This window comes from Aedes aegypti, chromosome 1, assembly GCF_002204515.2.
Source record: "Aedes aegypti strain LVP_AGWG chromosome 1, AaegL5.0 Primary Assembly, whole genome shotgun sequence".
NCBI classification, from domain to species: domain Eukaryota; kingdom Metazoa; phylum Arthropoda; class Insecta; order Diptera; family Culicidae; genus Aedes; species Aedes aegypti.
Window position 1 is genome coordinate 122,622,885 of NC_035107.1, and position 22,595 is coordinate 122,645,479.

Genomic DNA, 22,595 nt, shown 5'->3' on the forward strand with positions numbered 1-22,595 from the left:
CGAATTTCAAGCTTCTTAGTGTTATTCTAAGAAATTTTACCTACCCCATTTGATTGTCATTTTTTTTTGTGTTTTATTCTCTTTTTTATGGGTGTTAGGCTCGGTGGATCTCTTTTGTATTAAAATTTATTGTTAGTTATCGATACAATGATTAAATCAAAACTTTGTGTTTTTTTTTTTTTTTTTATTTTTATGCTTTAATAAGTCGATTTTTGTGAACTGTAATATTCTCATTATTTTGTGTCAAATAGTGATTAATTTTACAATTTGGGTCATTGATTTCGACTATTTTATAAGGTCCTGAATAAAATGAATCAAGTTTTTTTCTGTTTTCTACGGTTAAATATACTAAATCTCCAATATTTAGATTTATTGGGTTGATATTTTGATTTGCTTGATTTGTTCGTATTAATTTTTGATCAATTAATTTTCTTCTAGCGATTTCATTTGATTTCTGAATTTTAAATTTAAGTTCATGATAATAGTCCTCGTAATTATAAAGTGGTTCTATGCCTTTTTCGTATATTTCGTTGGGTAGTTGAGCTTTTCTGCCAAAAACTAATTCAAATGGTGTAAATTGATGATCTGAATGTGGAGTGGTGTTATAGGAAAAACTGTAAAATTTTAACCAATCATCCCAATCTGTATGGTGTTTATTTGTAAAGGATCTCAGATATTCATTCAAACATCTGTGATTTCTCTCTAATGAACCAATAGTTTGGGGATGATAAGCCGTTGAAAAGTTTTGTTTAATTTCCAAAATTTTGCAAATTTGTTCTAAGGTTTGATTTTTAAATTCGGTTCCTTGATCTGACCTCAATTCAAGGAAATTTCCGTACACTAATATGAAATGATCGACTAATGCCTTGGCAATGACATTAGCTTCTTTGCTTGCCGTTGGTATTAAAACAACATACTTCGTTAAATCACATTGGATTGTAACTATGTATCTATTTTTGTTATTACTTAATGGAAGTGGTCCAACTGTATCAATTGAAATCACTTCAAATGGTGTGGAAGGTGTTGTGGTAACTATCATATTTTCTTTAGTATGTTTAGTAATTTTATTTTTTTTACATAATTCACAGGATTTTACGAACTGTGATATGCAACCTTTCATATCCTTCCATTTATATTTTTCTCTTATCTTGAGATAAAGTCTATGTTGTCCAATATGACCTCCTAATGGGGTCTCATGGTTAATTCTAATTATTTCATGTATTTCATTTTTATCCGTTATGAATTTTGGCGGATTGTAAATTATTATTTGCACGTGTCTAACTTTTTCATTTGTTATTTTTTTGAAAATATTTATAGGCCATAACTTGAAAAGTTCATTATCCGAAGATAAAGCAATCTTTTTAATTTTCATCGTAAGTAATAATTTTTCTAATTTCAGAAGAGCAAACTCAAGTGTTTGACTTCCGTTTCTTATAAACTGTTGTTGCACTGATGCAACATGTTTTTTACTGTTCTTTGAAAAAATTATCATTTCAAGAACATTGTTATCATAACTAATTCTTAACTTATGCAATTTGTTGGTAATGCTTGGATTTTCAGTTACGTAAGTAGAGAGGTGATCAGGCTCTTTACTAACAGTAACCTTTGGTGTTTCTGCGGGTGTTGTAGTTTGATTTTGTTCTCGGGTCATTGCTCTTGTATTAACCTTCAAAATATTTATTTTTTTCAATTCTTCAGACGTTGTGACAATACGTGACAGTGCGTCTGCGATTACATTAGCTTTGCCTTGTATGTATTCTACGACAAAGTCAAATTCTTCTAAGTCTAAACGCATATTTGTGAGTTTCGAGTTTGGATTTTTCATTCCAAACAGGAATACTAACGGTCTATGGTCTGTTCTTACAACGAACTTTTTTCCATACAAATAAGGTTTAAAGTAGTTAATAGCCCAGTGTATCGCTGTTAACTCTTTCAAAATTACTGGTTTATTTTTTTCTCCTTTCGTAAAGGTTTTACTTGCGAAAGCTATCGGTAGCTCGCTATTTTCAAATTGTTGAGACAGTACTGCTCCACAAGCAATGTCTGAAGCATCTGTCGTCAAAATAAATTGTTTATTAAAATCAGGATATTGAAGAATCATTGGTGACATTAAATAATTGCGTAATGATTCGAATGAATATTGACATTCATCCGTCCACATAAATTTTGAATTTTTCTTAAGTAAATTATTCAAAGGACTAGCAATTTTTGCAAAGTTTGGAACAAATTTCCTGTAGTAATTGCAGAAAGCTACAAATCGTCTAACATCATCCGCATTGGATGGAACTGGATAATTTTTAATTGTATCAAATTTAGAAGGATCAGGTAATATTCCTTTATCAGTTATTTTGTGACCTAGATAAGTCACTTCTGATTGAAAAAATTTACATTTACTTAGATTGAGTTTTAAATTATAGTGTCTCAATCTGTCAAAAACTTGTGTAAGATTCATTAGATGGTGGTTTACTGAACAACCAATCACAATGATGTCATCAATATAAATAAAAGCTAATTCGGGTGTCAATCCAGCCATGGCGATTGTCATCATACGCTGGAAACTATTTGGACTTATATTTAATCCAAATGGTAAACGCGTAAAATGATAATGTCCAGACTGTGTTGAAAACGCTGTGAATTTTCTTGAGTTCTCATCTAGTGGGATTTGATGAAAACCAGACATCAAGTCCAACGTGGAAAAATATTTAGCTCTTCCCAATTGATCCAAAATAGTATCAATCCTGGGGAGAGGAAATTTATCAGCAAGGATTTTTTTGTTAAGCTGTCGAAAATCGACAACTAAACGCCATTTCTTGTCATTAGTATCCGATTTTTTCGGTACCAACAAAATTGGAGAATTGTATGGGGATACTGAGTGTTCGATAATGTTTTCACCCAGCATCTTATCCACTTGTCTCTGGATTTCATTGGTTTGGGCATGTAAGTTTTTGTAATTCGGAATATATATCGGACAGTTGTCCTGCAGAGGAATTTCCTGAGTATAAAAATTGTTAAAGGTTAAAACATCATCAGGTAAACTAAAAATGTCGTGATATTCTGCAATGAGGTTCTGTAAACCCTTTACTGCATCTAAGGGTATTCCAATAGTTTTAATTTGATTCAGAATGTCTTGCTGACGATTCTTCTTATTTTTAATACTACTATTAATTTTCATTATATGGTAATTATAGAGTGGTTCCATTATAGGTTGGAATCGTGAATACAATATATGTACAGGATTTTCTGTAGTGTTGATAAATTTAACATAAGGGTTATTAGATGATATGATAGTATTTCCACAGAAAACGCCTGGCAATATTTCCTGTGAATGCACAACCATATCGTATGTATATGGAATATTTATAATTCGCCTAATGACTTCACTTCTTTTCGGTAAGATAAAGCCATTGTTTAAGTTGTCTTGAATTGGTATAGTTATTTCTTCATTATTTACATTAAACTTAAGTAACCAAGACTCATAATCAATTATGCATCTATGGGAACTTAAGAAATCGCGGCCTAAAATGCCGTCTGTCATAATAGGGAATTCATCATTTACAAGGTGGAATTTATGCTTGATGCACAGTCCTCCTTCAAAATATAGGTCAGTTACTGCTGACGCGATGGTTTCAACCGTGTCATCAGTGATACCTGTTAACTTGATCTTCTCCGTTATATTTATTAGATAGCTGGGGTGTATTTTGCTACGTTTGAAAATAGATATGTCTGCTCCACAATCTATTATGAATGTGTTTGTAGTGTTTGTCATCTGAACATTGACCGATATGAAATTGGACGCGTTCAGATTCATCGTGAGTACGGGAACAGACCTGTTGTTCCTAAAAAATGATTTGGAACTTGTTGAGGTTGTTGGAGTTGCCTTTGCGGTGGCATCATGTTACTTGGCACCATACTCACCGGTTGAGGCAATGCACCGTTTGGCGCAAATTGACTGGAAAGCATTGAACCATCTACCTCATTCATATGATATAATCGTCTATTACCGGAATGGTTCCAGTTTTGTTGTCTTGGATGTTGATGATTGGTATTTTGGTAATTGTATCTTAAAAATCTGTTTGATGATTGTTGAGGAAAATTTGGTGTGGTTTGACGCGTATTATTACGTGTGAAACCTCTAAAATTACCTCTAGAGTTGTTGCCATTGTTGCGATTTTGATAATTTGATTGATAACTTGGCTTATTTTGAGGAAATTTCTTTCTCATCTGTAACATTGACACAGATGGTTCGTTGTTAAAATTCTCGTTTTCCACAACGATATTCAATGCCTCAGAAAGCGAATCAAATTTTCCAACTTTCAAAAGCATTTTTGTTTCCTGCTTCTGTGATGCGATAATCAAGGATTGAATGGCAGCCTTGTTTGCTAATTTTTTTGCTACTTCATTAGGTACTTCTTCTCTAATGTAAGCTTGTTTCAATTTATCTGCTAGTATGTCTACTTCCTTGGTAAACCCAGAAGTTTCTTGGCCTTTTTTTGGTTTAATATTTTTCAAGTTAGCGAGAGCTAATTCTGAACTGCTTTTGTCAGTGCAGTCAGCAGAAATTTTATCCACAATTTCTTGGTAATTAGCCGGAACGCCAGTAAACAAATCTCTGGCCTTACCAGTCAACCTAGTCAAAATGAGCTGAATGGCAGGGGCTTGCTGATCTGCTGGCACTATAGTTTGCACCAATCTGATAGCATCAATAAATGATTTTACACCTCCTGGATTTCCATCGTAAGAGGGAATCAGTGATGCTAATTCAGATGCTGTTTTTATGTTCAATGCCATTTTAACTTTTTTTGAAATCTTGATCAGTCTAATATTGAATATTATTGCGTAACTAAGTGATTTTAATGATATTGGTTTTGAATATTTCTTAAGTTTTGTTTCTAGTATATAAATTATTTCATCATAATCAAGACGTGCTGCTTTTATAAAGAAATCAACATGTCTATTATCTAAAACATCTTCATATTTCAAAAGAGTTTGTACGACTTTATTGTATATGGTTTTAGTTAAAAGAATTTTATCCTTTAGAGTACTTTTAAGGTATCTTCTAAAAGGAGATTTTTTTAAGTTTGTTTTAATATTATGTAGTTTTCCAATTAAATTTTGTATTTCTAATTCAATTCCACTCATTGAAAACTTTTAAAGTTGATCATAAGGTTAATTGCATAATAAAAAAAAATAAAATTTTTCTTTTATGGTTTTTCGCTCAGGGGCAACCATGTGATTGGATCGTCTCCTGGCAAATTTTCAATTCTTGCTATCAATTCTTCCCACGTACGGGGGGTTGTGTTTCTTTCAAAAGGTGCAAATGGTTCTGGACCATTACCCTTTTCAACTTCATTTAAAAATTTGAGAAAATCTTCCCATTCAATGTCATTCATTTTAAAATTTTAATTATAATTCATATAGTTAAGAAAAATATCAATACCAAATGAAATTTACTAATAAAGGCATAAACTTTCATTTATGTTCACCATATAAATCATAACATATTATTTCTTAATGGGGAATATTCATTCTTCTGTTATTTTCCAATATAATTATAAAAGTAGATTTACAATGCACAATTCACATATGAAAATTATTAATTAATGTTAGTAATCAATTACGGATTTGATACGCTCACCAATAGTTGTCTTCCTACGGGTAATTCTGCTCATCGCCATGTTCCTGGCTCTGGCACGATCGTTGCACCTCGGTCACTGCTGCTGCTTGTTGATGTTGTTCTAACTGTACGTTCTCATCTTCGTAGGGGCAGCTCCATGTTGCCGGTTTGCCCTTTGTTGGGGCGGCTCCAAGTTGCCGGTTCGCCCGTGGATAATTAATTTTCGTTTTCAATTCACTGCACCGCGGGATTTTCTTGTGTCACGCGATTCTGATTTTCCGCACAATTTGAAGATTATTTTGTTCACTTTACTGGATCTCGTTACAATTGTTCAGTTTATTTTTATCGAATGATTTAAAATGTTTATTTTTATTCACTGCACTTGATGTCTTACTCAAACTTTTTCCAGTACAGCAATACTCTTAGCTGCTTTGAGTGCATTTTTTCGAGTGTTCTTCTTTATCATGTTGTAAACCATTATCACTGTTTGGATACCAACCATCACCAAAATTAGCCACAACTTTAATGCATTTTCCTCATGGAACTGTTGATGGTTTTCTAGGAGATTAGTTATTTGAACATTTGCGTCGCCTTCGTTGGACGACTTTGATGCGCCTTTTCCCATAATTGAATCTCACTTATCACTTGAATCTCACTAGCACTGTTTGAAAAACTTCCGATTTTTGTTTTGTTTTTTCACTTGTTTGCTTCATGCAAAATCAATCACTAGATCATCTAGTTGGTGATCAATAATAATCCACTTCGGACTCCGAAAGATTCGAAAGTCACCGGTCGCCATTTACCGTATTAATTTTACCGTATTAAATTTTAGACTTGTTGATTGTTCCGTTGTCTACAAGATTATTTTTATTTAGAATCATTTTTACTTACAAGAAGTCTTACAATCATTGAATTGCTTATGTTCTAAAAGTGTTCTAAAAGAGGCGGTACTTGGAGTTAACTTTTGGTATGTAAATATAAGCCAATCAGAATTTAGCACTATGCATTATAAGCGAAAAGAAATATAACCATTGGCCTCTTGCATCGTGAGAACGATGCACTTGGCGTAGGCAAGGAGATCGAATTACGCTATTGCATATATCGATTGTCTGGAATGATCGTTGGCGTCAGAGTGTAGTGACAATGACATGGGTCATTGCCTGAGTTGTAATTTGGAAAAGGTTGGCAATAATTTGGTTTGAATGTTAGCATGATATGAATGCTTGGGAATTGTGAAGTAAGGTTTTTATGATCGTGGGAAGGTTCAGCATTTCAGTTGATGTGAAATTTAGTTTTACTGTTTTATGCTTTTCACACTCTTAAGGATTTGTGAGAGCTAGGAAACGTTCTGTAATTTGATATTCTTTATGAACATCGGAACATGAACATGTTCTAATGCTTGAGATGAATTATTTATGTTTTTTGAATATTAACTTTGTAATGCAAGTCTATCATGCTACAGATATCTGTTTTCGTTCTTTGATACGTCTACCTAGATTCGTGAGTAATGATAGATGTCAAAAGCTAGCGCACTACGTTCGTGTTAGACCGAGGAGTATCCAAAAGGACGTTGTTATCCACCGTAACAATGACCCTTTTGGCCTCACGGTTTACTCTGATAATTGCAACATTTGATGTAAAACTGAACGTTAATCACCTGCGTAATCAGGCCAACTAGAAGATGACTTTCATCAACCCTGACCCAAAAAGTTCAAAAGCTGACTAATCTCGCAACGGATAGGACCCTCTTTACGTTGTGATATAACGGATGAAAAGTAATAAAACACGATCGATTATCAAGCCGTCCTGCCATGGCGGAGGCATAAGAACTTCTGAATATCTTTATTTGATAATACACAATCTTTGGCTACATACATATCTGAATGTGAACTGGGTAGGGTAAAATCACATATAATAGACGTTTTGCACAAACACAGACTTACACTCCCGTGCATAAGATTGGGTTCACCCCCTAAAAAAACATACAAAAGTGTTCAGTCCATATCTCTGAGATTACACGTCCAATTAAAACTCTCTAAGACGCATTTGATTTGAATTATTCGTACTTCGTATGTAGTTTTACATACACATTTTTTTAATTTTTTACTTAAAGTTGTTACATCTGTCAAAAAACGCACTGAAAAAACATAGCTAATTTCCTCAGCATTGGATCGACCAACGTTTTAAAACAATCGTAAAGAATCGTAATCTTATATTCTCTGAAGAGCGCTCACGAAATTTTTGCGGAAAAATCTGAAAACTATTAAAAATTAATGAAACAGCCATTCAAGTCATCGTGCAAAAGTTTAGATTCACACCTCAAATTTTCCAGGAGATAAGTCAGTATTTAGTGGTATAATAGCATATACCATTAACTTCGATTGTTCTGGTCAATCACGGAGTAGTAACTACTAATTATACGGTCATCTATGCTCATGTTCATGCTCCAATGACAATGATATCATGATGTTTGACGAATAGAGCTCTTGATTAACAGTTAATTGAAGGCTAAATTCTCGACCTATATGAAAGTAATGCTCAGCTCTTTGTTCCCAAAAAATATTGCAACCATTTTGGAATAATGCATCCATTCTCTACTTCCACCCGCAACTCGATGATGCTTAGACCGCACCGGTCTCTTATCACCAATGAACCAGGCCCAGCTCCTGCGGCGCAAATTCATCCAAAACTGTCGCAGCTAATGAGTTATTGTCACCCAACGGTTCGACACTACGGTTGACGAAAATCAACATTCCCCAAATTTACACGTACTGCCGAGATGTCATTAAACGCCGTCAACGCGTACAGAAGCCATGCACCATTTTTGCGGCTGAATTGTTTTATCGCTACACGACTTACGGGCTCCCGGTGCAATAAACGAGTCTAATTTGGGTAGGTCAAATTGAGAGTGAATTGTTTTACGGTAAGACAACAAATTGTGATTTGATGATATTCTGGGATTGCTGGAAAATTTAACATCGTTCAACTGCGGATATCATTTGTCAGAATAAAAAGATTCTTGCCTATTGCACGGAATGTTGTTTTATTGTCGGTGAAATGCAGTAGCACATTTCACGCATTGTGATAAGTTTTCTGAGCACCTTCTGAACGAACTGTATGCAAATAAATTAAGTTGCTATAAAATCAGTTTTGTTAGCGAAGATATCAAGGCGTAACGTGAAAGCTTAGCAACACAGCTATGTTAACTTGACGATCGTGGGAATCAGATTTGATAGGCTGATGTACATCGGCTTGTAAAACACAATCAATCTTTGCATTTGATGCGGTTGTGCATTTGATTATTAAGGTATTTAATTTGAAAAATGTAGAAGAAAATGTTTTTATTGAAATGGTTCATTTTTATATGAAAATTGGGAACTATAAAACTGTAAAGCAAGTTAAGAAAATTAATTGGTATAAATTTTGGGGTCATTGGGCTACCATTTATGTCGCTTGAATCAGTTGAACTAAGTTTTTTATATTGAATATTTGTTATATGCTTATTTTTAACCCAGAAATCCAGTTTCTAATAAATATGACCTGTTTTCAAAACTAAACTAAACTCAAATTCGTATATAAACCCAAAACCGACTATCCATCCACCGGGCATACTTACATTGAGAACACAATTGAAATCGTCTTGGTAATGACTCCCATTTCGGATCCTCTCGATACTGGCGGTGCACTCCAAAGAAAAGGTCAGCATTCGATTTGATTGATTCATTATTTTTGTTGTTCAGCTCACGATTGCACTAAGCGCATACCACACTCGTCAAGCACAATTTCTTCCACTCGCAATCCTTCATGAACCGAACCCTCAATCCCTCAACAGTTGCGTGGGTTGGTTTTCAGTTGTCAGTTCTCAATTAGGACACCCTTGACGGTGACCGTATCTTTCACTTGATTAACAGCAGCAGTGTTGCAAAAACGCCAACAAGACACCCCGGGTCTCTGGAGAGCAAAGAGCTAATACAATTATAATAAGTCCAAACGGCACTGCCACTGCTCTGTTGCGGTGGCGCTGAACTAATTTATGCTAATTTTTGGCACAAATTGTGCACACTTTGTAGAGGTCTTGGTAAAGGGGGAAGAGGCACACTTTCGTCGTTTCGTCTTTGTTAGGGCACACCCCCCGCACAGAGCACACTATTGAGCTGATTATGGTGCAGTAAGTAACAATGAGCGGCGTTTTTCCGGAGGCAGCACACAATGGGATCATTTCAGAAGCAAAACGATCAAAATTTCTAAGAAAATACCTTTTAGCGCATCGGTGTCTTCAGAGAACATGGTCAGAGGTTTTAACATTGTTGTACTCAATTATTTAAGGTTAGGCCGCAAGGTAAACCAGAGTAAAACAAATATTTCTAAAAAAGAGGGTAAGTGTCTTTAGTATTACTGACTTTTAAACCTTGTGGTGGATTAAAACAAGCACTACTTGTTTTAAAAATAGTTCTCGTTTTAATCCATCACAAGGCCGAAAAGTCAATAATAATACAGTAGGTACATCAAGTGACAGTCAACCACATTTGAAAGTTAGTGTATTCAGCAAAGTTGTAAAATAATCAATTTCGTGTATCTTTGCTATTTTGTTTTTCAAGGAGAAATTGTACCAATTTAGCGACATGACCTCAAAATATGTTATTTTAACATTTTTTATATAGTACTTATTCGACCTGAATACATAATAACTGTACAACTAAATTGTGTAGCGTTTGAGCAGCTTTTTTGAAAATTTGTTAACTATTTTCACTGTGGAAAACTTTCACAGTGGAACAAAATTCAAATTTTTGTATGTCCCAATTATCAAATTATGAGTCCCTGTCCCAAGTCAACTTGGGATTGCTTAATTTGGAATGTTCCAGCGCATCTCAATTGTGAACTATAGGTCACCACAGTTCTATAACACAACGTAACATAAATAACATTTTTGCGTGTCTCAAGGATCAAATTATGTGTCTCTAGTAGATTTTGGGCTGCTGGATCTGATGCCGTTCTCAAAAATGTTCCAACACATTACAATTTTTAGCTATAGGCCGCCAAATTTGTATAAAATACTGGTTTCATTGATGTTTACATGAAATTTAAAGTACGATTTATCAAACTTTTTTGTGATCCAATTCACCAAGCATGCGAAATAGGACTTGAACTTTCAGTTTATATATAATTTAGTGGAAATTGCACGATTAAAATTAGATAAAATCATTATTTTCAATGTGCGGTCTCAATACAAAACTCTTAGTTTCTCTTATATGGCTGAAAACAATACTTTTCTGAATCACCAAAAAAATAACTTTTGAGCATCAAAAGTATTATGAACTTTGATTTCTGTGGCAAATTGAACAAATAAATTACCATATAAGTTGACAAAGTTGCAAGCATATTTTCTGAAATAGTCATATTTTTTCAACGGTCAATATCTCAAAAACTAGACGTGATATGATATTTTTGAAAATGGCAATGGATTCAGCAACCCTTAATTAAGTAAATAGTGGTGTTTTGATGATTGAGTCAAAAACGTGCTCCGCGGTGTAATCTATTGGTTTAATGAATATTTCCATGTAATTAAAACTATGATTTATCGCACATTATGGTGATCTTAATCATGATACATGCAGAGTAGGACATGAACTTTCATATAAAAGACAGTTTGTACGATTGTACGATTAAATTTTGATTGAAACGATTTATTCAACGTACCTGCAGTTTCCATACAATTTTTTTCGTTTCTTTGTATTTCAAAACACGATACTTTTCTACATCATCAAAAAGTATCTATTGAGTATCGAAAGTATAACGAATTTTGTTGCAGGTATTCTTTAACAAATTGAGTTTAAATACTGTAATAAATTGAACAAATAAAACGCTAAACAAGCTGCTAAACTTGCATGCAAGTTGAAACAAATCGAAAAACAATGTTCAAAACAATTTTCAACAGACAATAGCTCAAAAACTAAACGTGTTATGATATTCTTGAAAAGGGCTATGGATTCAGTAAACCCTAAAGTGTGCAAAAAGCGATAGGGGAAGGGGTGGTAAAATGAAGGAAGGAAGGAAATCATCTTGTTTCTGATAGAAAAACGAGGAATTTATATAGTTCTATCGCACAAAATCAAAAAATAGGGAAGTAATCTATAGCAGCGACATAGATTCAGACTAAAATAGCTGAATTTGCATATATTTTCATCACTATCAAAAAGCGATGCAAATGTTCATTTTACCTGCACTATGTGGGTAAAATGAACAGCGGTTGGTGGTAAAATGAACACCGCGAAAAACGTGAGCGAAACAAATATTTCTGAAAATTTTCATTGCCCCACCGAAAATACATCCATTAATGATTGTAACCCATTGAAAAAGAATTCTAAATTTGTATCAGATTTGACATCATATCATAACGATATTCACCTCACTGAAAAACCTCAAGTCTTCCGAGCTTAAAGTTACGTAAGTTCTAATTTTCAAACGTGGTTTTCTAACATCTTAGTTTTCGTTGGTATTTCCACTTCAATTGACCTCCGTATCAACTCGAACACTCAGATTTATGCTCTAAATCGTCAGAGCTTGATAAAAATTCATCAAAATTTGTTTTTTCTCGGTAAAAGGAATGGTGTTCATTTTACCACCCCTGTTCATTTTACCACCACTTCACCTATTTTGAAAATTGAGCCTAAAATTGTTCCGCACCCGAGTTCTGATAATAAAAATGTGATATTAGCTTGAAGAGTAACATAAGAGATAAAATATCTGAAAAATGTTGATCCTACAACTTCGGAACCATAGCAAAATTTAGTGTTAGCAGTTCTAATGAATAGCTCGCTGCTATTGGTCAGGTCCAACCAGAATGAGTCGGAGAATTAATAATCGTGCTCTATATTCTTTGATTTGGATTAAATTTTACAAATGTTTCCATTATGGTAGAATTAGCTCTATTTATATGTGAATTATTCATTTCCCTATAAAATCTTGATAGGGAGATAATGTCTGTGACAAAGTACTTTAATAGAGAATTTTTCATTTATTTTTTCTCAAAACAATTTTGGTGGGTTTCTAATATTTTGTTTTATTTTTGTCAACATAAACGCGTTTTCATTATACAAAAAGAATCTTCAATTTATTACAAATCATAATGATTATCATGACCACTTCTCTGAAAGTACCCGTTGTTAAATGATTTCAAGTTAATTGTAAAATAAATATTTATGTAATAAAATATCGTAAAATCGGGTGTAATTGATCAGAAGGGTGAAATTGATCATCGTATCACACGATTTTATTTATTCGTAATGGAGCACAAATATCAATGTAAGCTGCAGTAAATGAACGTTGTTTGTCGTAAATATTGTCAAATTGTGTGTTGTGAAGCTTTTTGCGTTAAAAAATGTTTATTACTATGAAAATAATGTAAAATTTCAATATCATGCGCGGTGCAGATTTCATCACCAAAACTCGTACCAATTAGCTCATATGGCTGAAATAATTTATATTTTGTTAGATATCATTGAATTCCTTAGGAAATTGCATGCATTTAGGCGTTTTCCGCGTAATTCTTGAAATTTAACTATTCGTTATTCATATTAATATTGCATTGTTCAGAATTTGACAAGCATATTCGGATTCAGGGAGCTCAAATTTATCATGTAGAGTTGTTTTGAAAACTAACAATAATGGCATTGACAAGTGATCAATTTCACCCCGAAATAAAATGTTAACTTCTGCGTTCATGAGTCTCATTGTGCAGAATAAAATGGCGTAGTGGTAACGCGCCCCAACTAGAGATCGGGGAGTCTCACGATTATGATGGTCTGGGGGTGTTTTTTTATGGAGTGGAGTAGGAAGCGTCGTGAAAACCGACGGAATAATGACGGCAGATTCCTACATCAACATCTTGCGGGAAAATCTGGAGGTTTCGCTGATCCAGACGGGCCTTGAAGAGAAATTCATATTTCTCTAGAACAACGACCCGAAGCATACTGCCAAGAAGACCAAGTCTTTCTTCCGGTCTTGTCGGATTAAACCACTGGAATGGCCTCCACAAAGCTCAGACCTCAACCCCATCGAGAATTTGTGGGCGATTCTCGATGCCAGGGTTGACAAAACTGGTTTTACCAACAAAAATAATAATTTTGAAGCCTTGGAGCGCGCCTGGGAAGAACTAGAACCACAACACCTACAAAACCTGGTGAAAAGCATGCCGAAGCACCTCCAGCAAGTCCAAAAGGCCAAAGGAGGACACATTAACTATTAAATTGCTTTTTATTTTTCTTAAATCATCTTTTCTGGGGCCAAGAAGGAAGTGGGCACTTTATTTTGTCACTATTTATTTTTCAATACAAACTGATTTTCTTTTTCTTTGAGTGAAATTATTTTTTTTATCAAAATTTCGTAAGTGCAACTTTAAAAGAATATCAATAATAAAATATCAAAAAAGATTTAAGTGTGTTAACTTTAATTTGAAATGAAAGATCCTCGACCAGCGGGATTCGAACCCACGAGCCTCGGCATGGTCTTGCTGAATAGCTGCGCGTTTACCGCTACGGCTATCTGGCCCCACAAGTATAATAAAATCCAAAACACTAGAAGGAAATTCCAGTGTTGCATCCATTGTCCATCGCAAAGTGCAAATAACCTTTCTTAGCAAAACTACTTGTAACGATCATAATCCGATCGCTCATAGTGAATCTCAAACCATTACCTTTCCACTCACCTAAAACCTCGACATCTATGAAGGCGTCGGTGTTTGGCCGGCCTGTTGTTAAGTGGATGCCATACCATCATTATCCTTTCCTATTCCCGTAACGGCCTTCTCCGTTCTCCGTGCAATAGAAGCTTTTATGTCTTTCATCTATGAACTCCGTTTGGATGGCAATTCATTCCCAAGTAGCCTCCCATAACCAGTTGGAATAAGATTGAAAAGCAAAAACATAACGCACGGTGCCCCGACAGACCGTTATTATGCAAAAAAATTGTCCATCAAATCTGAGCACAGGGCTCGATTCCTAGCTTCATTCTGCACCTCTGGACCAATTTTTAAAAAAATCCCTAGGAGGAATCTCGAGAAATCTCGATTTGAAGTTTTTGACTAAAATAGCACTGAAAAAAACCTACAAAAACACTAAAAAAGTTGGCCAAACTGTTCTCAACTAGTATAACAATGTTACCGTTGCTATAATTAGAAATATTTACGACTTATCCTGCATTCGCACTAAATGACCAGCTCACTGAAGTTTGCCTATTTTATTCGCTCAATAGTTTTCGCTCCTATTCTTAAATAAATGTGCTTAGAGAGCCAATAATAAGCGTTTTATACAGGGCAAATTGACAATGATGTTTCATTTAGGTAAGCTTGTATTAATCGTTGCTCTCTTTGCATTATTATTAAAAAACTGCTTAAGTTTTCGAAGCACTTTTTAGTGTTGCACGATAAAGGATCGCGAGGTGTTTTGGCGAAGTTGTTAACGAAATAATGGATCTTTGAAGTCAGATAAGCCTTTATCAAGCAGTGTTGAAATGTCGTCTCCATTTGCAAGTTGCGGGTCCCTAAGCTGGTTACGTAATCAATAAAAGGAGATATTTGCAGCTAGAACACGTGTTTTTACTACAAGGGAAACATTATTATCATACGTCACACGTATATTGCTCTTCAACAACTTTAATTACATCTCCATCAAGAACTGCCTCAGCATCAACACATCTGAACCTGTTTTTTTTTTCTCTATATGCGACCTTATACGTTTGGGTAGAATAAATGGCATCACAAGCTTATCTTAGTTGTTTATCTTCAAAATGGTAAAACCCTGCTTTACTGCACTGTGATCGATTCCAATAAAGTCATCGTCTGCAAAATCAAGGAGTATAAGCAGGGCAGACAATCGTCAGATTCGTCACCGACGAAATAAAAAAATAACTTCATCCAGTATAATAACTCTGGCAGGGCGTCGTCTCGTCATCGACGAAAGAATGCATGACTAACTTCAACCCAAAATCGTCAACGAGCAAATATTTCTTCATTCCGCTTGCTACCCTTACATACATAAAGAAAGCGTTTACTGTATATTCGGTTCATATTTTCAATCGGTTTGGTGCTCCCGAAAGAAGATTCGCCCATAATGAAGGAATCGTATTTGATCGTCATCATGACGCCGAGCCTATGTGACTGGATCTCTGCGGCAAATCGTCAACCGACGATGGTTGAGTGACGATGAAAACGCTTCTTTTAGTTTCGTCGCCGACTGTTTCCATTTGACGGCGACGATTGTCTACCCTGAGTGTAAGCGACAAAACGCAAAATTGAACAGAAAAATTCGGAAACACATCTCTTTTCATTCCATGTAATTTTACAAAAAAAGGCTCCTCGTCTACAATCCTTACACTTGATTAAGTTTGTCTGCTTAATCAGCATTTAGTCTCATTTTTAAGTCTTTGACATTACCTGAAACAGCTAGATTTTTGTTACTGAGCCGAACCACTAGAAATCAATAAACAGATTGACGATGAATCCCGAAAAAAAAAATAAAACGAAGTAAATGATTGAAGGTATATAGAGTGGAAGTCCTAGTGAAGTTGATACTTAAGTAGTGCTTAATGGGGCTTTGTTTAAAATTGTTAATCTTCGAACACTTGTGACATATGACAATCATGTTTCCCATGCAGTTATAATCCTGTTGAGGCTGAGAATGTTGAACAGGATATTTTTTACGTAAAGTGCTGAGGGCGATACTCGGTGGAAAACTAGACGTAAATATCAAGAGTAGTGCCAGATGAACAAAGAAGAAAATTTGATTAAGTAAAATAAATACGGCAGACTTTGGTGGGCTGGTCACATAGTGTGAAAGTCGAAAAATAAGCTGTTAATTAAAAATATTCAGCATTGAATGTTTTACGTTTATTGAACGTAACATCAATAGTATATTGAAATTTGTTTCTTTGATTTTATTCTATTAAACTAAGCTTTCTGGTTTACGCCATGTAAAAGCATACTTAAGCAACTCTGGTGAGTTAATTCGGTTGTAAATATTTCTGTTATATAACAGCTCCTAGTATGCAATCTACGAAATACTCCGTTTACTACACAAACCATACCGAAAGCATATGCAAAATTTACTACAAATCAAAGCTGGTCGAGTTCTGTGACTAATCGATTTGACATGGAATTCGTCTGATATGCCAATATTATTTCATTGTTTCCAATATTATTCATTATTTAAATCATTCCCAAATCTTTTATCTCTTATATACATCAAGTAAGTATCACTTTTAGCTATCCATACCAAACATTGTTATTACTAAGCTTCTTTCGCTTGCTCGTTCAGTGTTTCATTTGGGCACTTTTCTGTACTCTAATATTGATTATTTTGTTGTTTAATTATGGTATTCTTTTTCATATAAGTACATGTAGCTACATTATGTTAGAATTACAAGAACTGATTTAAGTATAGGCCTTCCGATCCACATGCGTAGCCGAGGAATTTTCGAATGCTTATGAACTGAGTTAATACCCACACGAACTCGTTTAATTATGTTCTGCCAAGGTTTATGTAAAACGACTGGTTAAGGTTATCCATCTACTTAATCAGATCTTAAACCATCATAAGTTATCTCCGTAGGTTTATTAACACCATGTACAGTGCATAATGGTCCGAATCGATAATTTAGCAGCGAAAAAAGTTTTCTCTGTTCTCGTCGATTTTAGATAATTGATGTCTTCAACGAAGTTATTCGTAATTGAGTCTTCTAAGGAAATAGTTGAATAGGGTGGCCCTTATTTAAGTTGAAATTTTCGAATTGAGCTAGAAATTTTAAAAAGAAACTCTTGCCCCATTCGAACTTTTGCCCCACTTTACTCTATGTAAAAACTGTTACCAAGCTGCTACTCTTTTTTATTTCTTGAAAACGAAGTTAAAGTACATTGGAATCTCAAGGAAAAAAGCTAAAAATATTCTTCAACTTTGCTAAAGACACTAACCCTTCAAGGATTTTTTAAGAAACCATTAACTTTTGCTTGCCACAAGGTTTACTAACCTCAAAATTATTTAGTTCAAATAGGAACACTAATCTTTAGAACACTTGAAGACACCGAAGTTCCAAAACGTCATATGAGACCCTTCAATGGTTTTGATCGCCTTTTTTCCTAAACGTTCCCATTGTGCCACACAGAGAAAGCTATGTGTCGCATCGGAGACAACAGGGAAAGGCTGCTGGCAGGCTGGCTGGCTGGCTGACAGGGCTAACAGGGCTGCCGGTGGCTTTGTATTTCGGTGTGCTCGATGCCCCACACCGTGTTTATGATAATGATGTTTGTCAAAAATTTACGGCTCACAGCTGGATGGTTGCAAAATTTGGCAAACCACGATAATGTCCTCTATCTATGGGTACAGTTGTAGTTTCGGTAAGGTCGCAGAAGGAGAAATTTAATTTTATTCAGTCGTGTCGAAGGTCACCTACCAAAGGTTCCTAGTTACCGGATGTGGTTCGTATTTGTGAATGGTAGTTAGATGTTGAGAGTGGCAAATTTCAAACGTAGTAAATTCAGGAATGTATAGATAATAGGTAGAATAGATTAAAATAGCGTTTTGTGTGGTTTGTTATTTCCAATATAATGGTAAATCGTGATTAAATAATGTACTCAGTGGTTTTCTGTTGATAAGGAGATAAAGACATTTAACATATTTTTTACATTTGGCTTGAAAGCCCTCAATGTGATTTTTGGAAGTTGAATTCTTATCTAACATGAGCTTATCAGGCATTCTAAAGATCAAAATATTTGTATTATTTGCTGTAATAATGTAACTTATTAATTTGATGATACTTCTGTATCGGAAAAAAATCAGAATTGATGAAGTCCTCAACGTATCTTTAAAACGCCAAAATATCATCTAGTCTGGACTGTCTAAACACCGATAACCAGATAACTTTGAAATATTCTAACAATGTTTATTGGAAAATAAAGTTTTCTTTATTTTAGGAAGCAACCCAAGCAACCAAAAGTTCGGACAACAGGGCATGTTTTGGCTTAATCAGCTCACTTTTTAAGTAATTAACCGAACTTTACAGTTCGCATAAAGTTCGTTTAAGTTGCCTTCAAACCTTCAAGTAAGAGAGAAGTTCAATTCAAGCTTGTTCTGAACTTTCTAGTTGATGACAAGTTTATGAGTTACTCTTTCGAGAATCAAGTTCCGTTATTATTCGCAGTGTACTCTTAATCAGCGAAAAAGTTTCACTGAAACTAAATTTATACTAGAAGTGATCTTTGGAGTTCACCGCTTAAGTACTATTCGAACTTTTGGTTGCTTGGGAAGCCTTCATGCCAAACGCAGCCAAATATTTTTTTCAAATCTAGAACAGCAAGACCAGTAGAATAGCGTTTAGATTTGTTGGAACGAATCAAATTTATTACACGTTAAGATGATGAGTGGTCGAATGTCCATGTTGAAATCTGAACTGTTCATTGGCAAAAAATGAATTTTCATTGATGTAGACCATCATTTTGTTCAAAATGACCTTTTCAAAATGTTTACTGATGGAAGAAAGCAAACTGATTGGTCGATCGCTGGAAGCATCTGCAGGATTTTTGTCAAGTTTCAAAATTGGCACAACCTTGGCGTTTTCTAGTTATCAGGAATATATGCCATATATCCTATACAAACGCCAAAGCCAGTAATGCAAACTATCAAAAACATGCTGGTAAGATTTCTATCGACTGACATCACACGCATCATAAAACTCTAGTCACCTGATTTGAACTTGCTCTGCTGTGCACTCCGGAGTCCGGAGTATCGAAAACCGTGACAGTTTAATTCGATTCTGTTTTCGTCTGTCGTACCGTCGAAAGTGAAGCCACTCTGCTTGAAAATTGTCCCACTTGGATGGCAGCGTCGAAAACTGACAAAATTTCTATGTTGCCGACAGACGACGAAGTCCATGTAACAGCTCCCCTCATACAAAAAGCGAGGAAGCAACCGGAACGGCGTCGAGGGACGGCGCTGAACGATTCTGACCTAGTTTCCATGCATCGCTAAATTGCTACTACCACTTCGCTACATCTGCTGCTCCTCTTCACGTTCTGAACTCTGTTCTTGTCTAGCCTGGAACCGAAGTCGGTCTCTGTAGGTGCAGTTATGCTCCGAAGCATACATATGTTGCTCCCTTTGAAATTTTGGGAGCCCTCTTCACTCTTTAGTAGTCCGTTACTGCAGAGTGTAGTGGCAGAATCTAGACCTAGGGAGAAGTATACTTATTGGCTACATGACATTCCAGTTCCAGAGACTAGGTCCCGAATTAATGAGTGTTGATTGGACCAAATGCCAGGGTTCTCTGTGAACGTGGTGTCATTTATCACAAAACGCAGTATTTGTAGAAATTGGTCTCCACGAGGGCGATGCGTGGCATTGAAGTTGTTTTTTATTAGATTGGACTAATTAATGATTAAATTTTCTAACTCAAGCCAGCTCACATGAAATAAAAAAATTATTATGAATTAGATTTGGAATGGATTTGGATATTGAGATGAAAAAATTCTTGGAAAGTTCAAAATCGCTTTGAAAACTTTGCCAGAATGTATTTTTATGACAGTGCTGACAAATCTGTTCCAACACATGGCCTCTTGCAACAATAGTAACATATGAAACAAGTACAAATAAATGTATAAAGAGGATTTATGTGATAACACATTTTCATGACAGCTATTAAAATTCATAACGAATATGCAAATGCCACACATCCATCATACTCATAACTCCTGCGAAAAGTGTAGGTACCGGAAATTATGCATGAAAGCGTTTCGATACGAGCATAAATGTGGGCTGGGCAGTTGAATGCAACGGGAAAGCCTTACCCTCATTGTGCAGAACAAAATTGCCACAGTTTGCACACTTTTTAAATTACAATTTCCGTAAGGATTTCGGAATTCATGTTTCGGTGTGCCACTTTACACTAAATGGTACTGAGTGCCCTGCTGACTATACAGCCCACCGGTCGAGTCCATACAATTTAGAACTGCATATGCACCCCCAGATACTCAAGGAAACTTGTTCCTAACTTTTCCCGGATCCCGTTAATTGCTGTTTCGGACCAACCGCCGTCCGATAGATAGCGGGAAATAGTGTGGCATACATAAATTGCATTTAATTAAAGCGTAAAGTGTGCCTTTATTTTCCATTTTCGCGGCACAATTCAAATGGGGCAATGGCGTTATGGACCAGTAGTAAAAGATAGCCATGTCGCGACACAGTGGTTTGAAAGGCAAAATTTCATGCCAACGTAACGCTCTTGCTTTTGAAATTCCAATTTCATTCCTGTATAGATAAGAAAGACGTAGTTCTACGTCAAAACACGATCATCACCCTCTTTCGAAATACTACTACCGTTTTGTCTCAAATTCCGAACAGACTCATATTCCGAGCACTCGGTTTTTGTATGGCGATTTGGTTGAAATGTTTCGTTGAAATACGTCACCAAATAACAGGAAAATGGTAGTCAATTGCATTTCAATTTTAACGTCTCCAATATAATTTATTCCGCGGGCGTAGTGATGATTCTCTAGTTTGAGATCAAAAGAACCAGCTCAGATAATTTTTTGTTTGCGAAATTATTCATTTGAATACGATTTATTCATGCTGTTCGGAATTTGAATCAATGTGTTTGGAATATGAGACAGAATGAACACAGAACACAGAATGAATCAAAATGTTATTCCATACTTTTACGTAAAACAATAGTAAAACTAACTAAATCAACATTATTATCGGTACAATCAACAGCTAACAGTTAGACTTTGCGAAGAAATTAAAATTTACATAAATATCAGCCAATTTATGCCAATCAGATGCATTCGAAGTCACTGTTGGTCTTAAGTGTTCGGAATATGAGTCAAAACGGTATGTTGGGAAAAATTTCTCCATACATTAAGAGGTATCAACACATCACTGATTTATGGAGTATAATTTTTTTAAATTATTTTTGTTGAAATTAGTTTTGAAAGTACTTTGATGATTCCTCGACATGTTGTACTGAACAATCCTCAATGACTCCTTTATGAAATCTATTATTAATCAACATTTCTCCAGGTATTACTTTTTAAATCATCCAAAATACCTACCAAAAATCATCCAAATTTATTGGGCGACCATAACTAGTTCACCAGGATATTTCTTTAAAAATTTATCCTGGTAATTTATATGAAAGTATGCCATGGATTTCACCGACATTTTTTGTTAAAGGTAACCAGAGATTCCTCTAAGATTTAGTTGAAAAAACGAGAAAATACTTCCAAAATTTTTTTTCATGTTTTTTGAGAAATTCCAGTTGGATATTTTTAGAATCAAATTAAGCAACAAATCCAGGGAATTTCTTCCAGTGCCACCCGGATATTTACTAATAATTTCTGAAAGAATTGCGTTGCGGAATTTTTCTAGAGATCAATGGGCGACCTCTGTCGATTTTTCTTTGCAAAAGTAAGATTTCCCATAGTTAATCCCATACAAACTTTGAACGGCTGGCGCTGAAATATGGTTTCTCCGATCGAGCTGAAATTTTGCACAGTTGTTATGAGACCTAAAAGCAATCAAAAAAAGGGACTGGAGCGAGAATCTAAATTTTGTCCCACACTATTATCCATCTGGAGTTCTAAAATGGACATCAGTTTATTAGACTTTTTTTTTAAAAACTACCACAAAATTTGTGAAAAGTTCTAACCGGGGTTTTCAAGGATTGTACAGAAATTCCTGCAAGATTTATTCTAGGAATTTATTCTAACACGGCCGCGCAAAAATGTTTCCATGAATTTTTGATTTTCGCCAAAACTTTATTTTTGCATGAAACGTCCAGAAATAATGTTACTTTTTGCCCACAAGTGTTTCTACCCTATATATGGAGAGAGAAATCGTGTTCAGAATAAAAGGACCTGAGAAATCATCGGCATAGGGAGAGATATCGAGATGTAGAATATAGATTATGTGGAGAATCGACTATATCTACATTTTAACTG

At 35.1% G+C, this 22,595-nt stretch overlaps 1 protein-coding gene across 3 annotated transcripts in view; it reads right to left on the reverse strand.

The window, feature by feature from the left end:
- The window catches only part of LOC5579439 (E3 ubiquitin-protein ligase HECW2), a 137,772-nt gene that overhangs the window by 37,840 nt on the left and 77,337 nt on the right, over window positions 1-22,595 (reverse strand). The window contains exon 2 of one of the 3 annotated variants that reach the window (XM_021846885.1): window positions 9,231-9,565. The exons of 1 other annotated variant lie outside the window; for it this stretch is intronic. In XM_021846885.1, coding sequence (XP_021702577.1) covers window positions 9,231-9,271 — 41 coding nt within the window. In that variant the 5' untranslated portion in view covers window positions 9,272-9,565. Of the gene's footprint in view, window positions 1-9,230; window positions 9,581-22,595 lie in introns of all 3 variants that reach the window. One more of the 3 variants, XM_021846880.1, reaches the window with a different exon arrangement.